This window comes from Lottia gigantea, assembly GCF_000327385.1.
Source record: "Lottia gigantea unplaced genomic scaffold LOTGIsca_6, whole genome shotgun sequence".
Lineage (NCBI taxonomy): Eukaryota > Metazoa > Mollusca > Gastropoda > Lottiidae > Lottia > Lottia gigantea.
The window spans coordinates 3,928,261-3,930,187 of record NW_008710049.1 but is presented as its reverse complement, the minus strand read 5'-3'; the positions used below and the strand labels follow the sequence as shown (position 1 = coordinate 3,930,187).

At 32.2% G+C, this 1,927-nt stretch overlaps 1 protein-coding gene across 1 annotated transcript in view; it reads left to right on the top strand.

The window, feature by feature from the left end:
• Positions 1-354: 354 nt before the first annotated feature.
• Positions 355-1,927, top strand: part of LOTGIDRAFT_107349 (hypothetical protein) — a gene marked incomplete at both ends in the record, with an annotated part of 2,314 nt that continues 741 nt past the window's right edge. The window contains 3 exons of the mRNA XM_009063977.1: positions 355-562; positions 1,226-1,629; positions 1,766-1,909. Coding sequence (XP_009062225.1) covers positions 355-562; positions 1,226-1,629; positions 1,766-1,909 — 756 coding nt within the window. The remainder of the gene's footprint in view (positions 563-1,225; positions 1,630-1,765; positions 1,910-1,927) is intronic.

The following is a 1,927-nucleotide window of genomic DNA, read 5'->3' as shown; positions in this document are numbered from 1 at the left end:
CATACATTCAATAAATATTTAAAACATGTTATCTTGAACATTATTATTTGGTTGAAGCAACATATTATAACTGCTCTACTTCCAATTTAGAAATCAGTTAAATGTGAAAATCTTCAAGAAACAGAATTCTTAGATCAACGTAACTGTGCAGAAAAGTACAGTATAATGATAGTTTATTTTGTTAATGCATGCAATCAGATGATAAATCAACGTCAGTGTACAGATACTCTAGATTAGACTAGCTATATTTCAGCATAATTGCTTAGCACTTTTACATTGTTATTTAACAGGATACCAAATTCACTTATTGTCCAAAAAAATTTCAAGCACACTGATGGACCATATTGGGATTTCAAAAAAATAAAAGATCTCGGTGTATTTTGTGCGTCAGTAGAAATAAAAGATCTAGGTGTATTTTGTGGGTCAGTAGAAATGAAAGATCTAGGTGTATTTTGTGGGTCAGTAGAAATGAAATGTCTAGGGGTATTTTGTAGGTCAGTAGAAATGAAATGTCTAGGTGTATTTTGTGGGTCAGTAGAAATAAAAGATCTAGGTGTATTTTGTGTGTCAGTAGAAATAAAAGATCTTGGTGTATTTTGTGGGTCTGAAAGATCTAGGTGTATTTTGTGGGTCAGTAGATATAAAAGATCTAGGTGTATTTTGTGTCAGTAGATATAAAAGATCTAGGTGTATTTTGTGAGTCAGTAGAAATAAAAGATCTAGGTGTATTTTGTGTGTCAGTAGAAATAAAAGATCTTGGTGTATTTTGTGGGTCTGAAAGATCTCGGTGTATTTTGTGGGTCAGTAGATATAAAAGATCTAGGTGTATTTTGTGGGTCTGAAAGATCTAGGGGTATTTTGTGGGTCAGTAGATATAAAAGATCTCGGTGTATTTTGTGTGTCAGTAGAAATAAAAGATCTAGGTGTATTTTGTGAGTCAGTAGAAATAAAAGATCTAGGTGTATTTTGTGTCAGTAGAAATGAAAGGTCAATGTATATTTTGTGGGTCAGTAGAAATAAAAGATCTAGGTGTATTTTGTGTCAGTAGAAATGAAAGGTCAATGTATATTTTGTGGGTCAGTAGAAATAAAAGATCTAGGTGTATTTTGTGGGTCTGAAAGATCTAGGTGTATTTTGTGGGTCAGTAGATATAAAAGATCTAGGTGTATTTTGTGTCAGTAGAAATAAAAGATCTCGGTGTATTTTGTGTCAGTAGAAATGAAAGGTCAATGTATATTTTGTGGGTCAGTAGAAATAAAAGATCTAGGTATATTTTGTGGGTCAGTATATATAAAAGATCTAGGTGTATTTTGTGGGTCAGTATATATAAAAGATCTAGGTGTATTTTGTGGGTCAGTAGATATAAAAGATCTAGGTGTATTTTGTGGGTCAGTAGATATAAAAGATCTAGGTGTATTTTGTGGGTCAGTAGATATAAAAGATCTAGGTGTATTTTGTGAGTCAGTAGAAATAAAAGATCTAGGTGTATTTTGTGGGTCAGTAGATATAAAAGATCTAGGTGTATTTTGTGGGTCAGTAGATATAAAAGATCTAGGTGTATTTTGTGAGTCAGTAGAAATAAAAGATCTAGGTGTATTTTGTGTGTCAGTAGAAATAAAAGATCTTGGTGTATTTTGTGTCAGTAGAAATAAAAGATCTAGGTGTATTTTGTGTCAGTAGAAATGAGAGATCTAGGTGTATTTTGTGTCAGTAGAAATGAAAGGTCAATGTATATTTTGTGAGTCAGTAGATATAAAAGATCTAGGTGTATTTTGTGTCAGTAGAAATAAAAGATCTAGGTGCATTTTGTGGGTCAGTAGATATAAAAGATCTCGGTGTATTTTGTGGGTCAGTAGATATAAAAGATCTCGGTGTATTTTGTGGGTCAGTAGATATAAAAGATCTAGGTGTATTTTGTGGGTCAGTA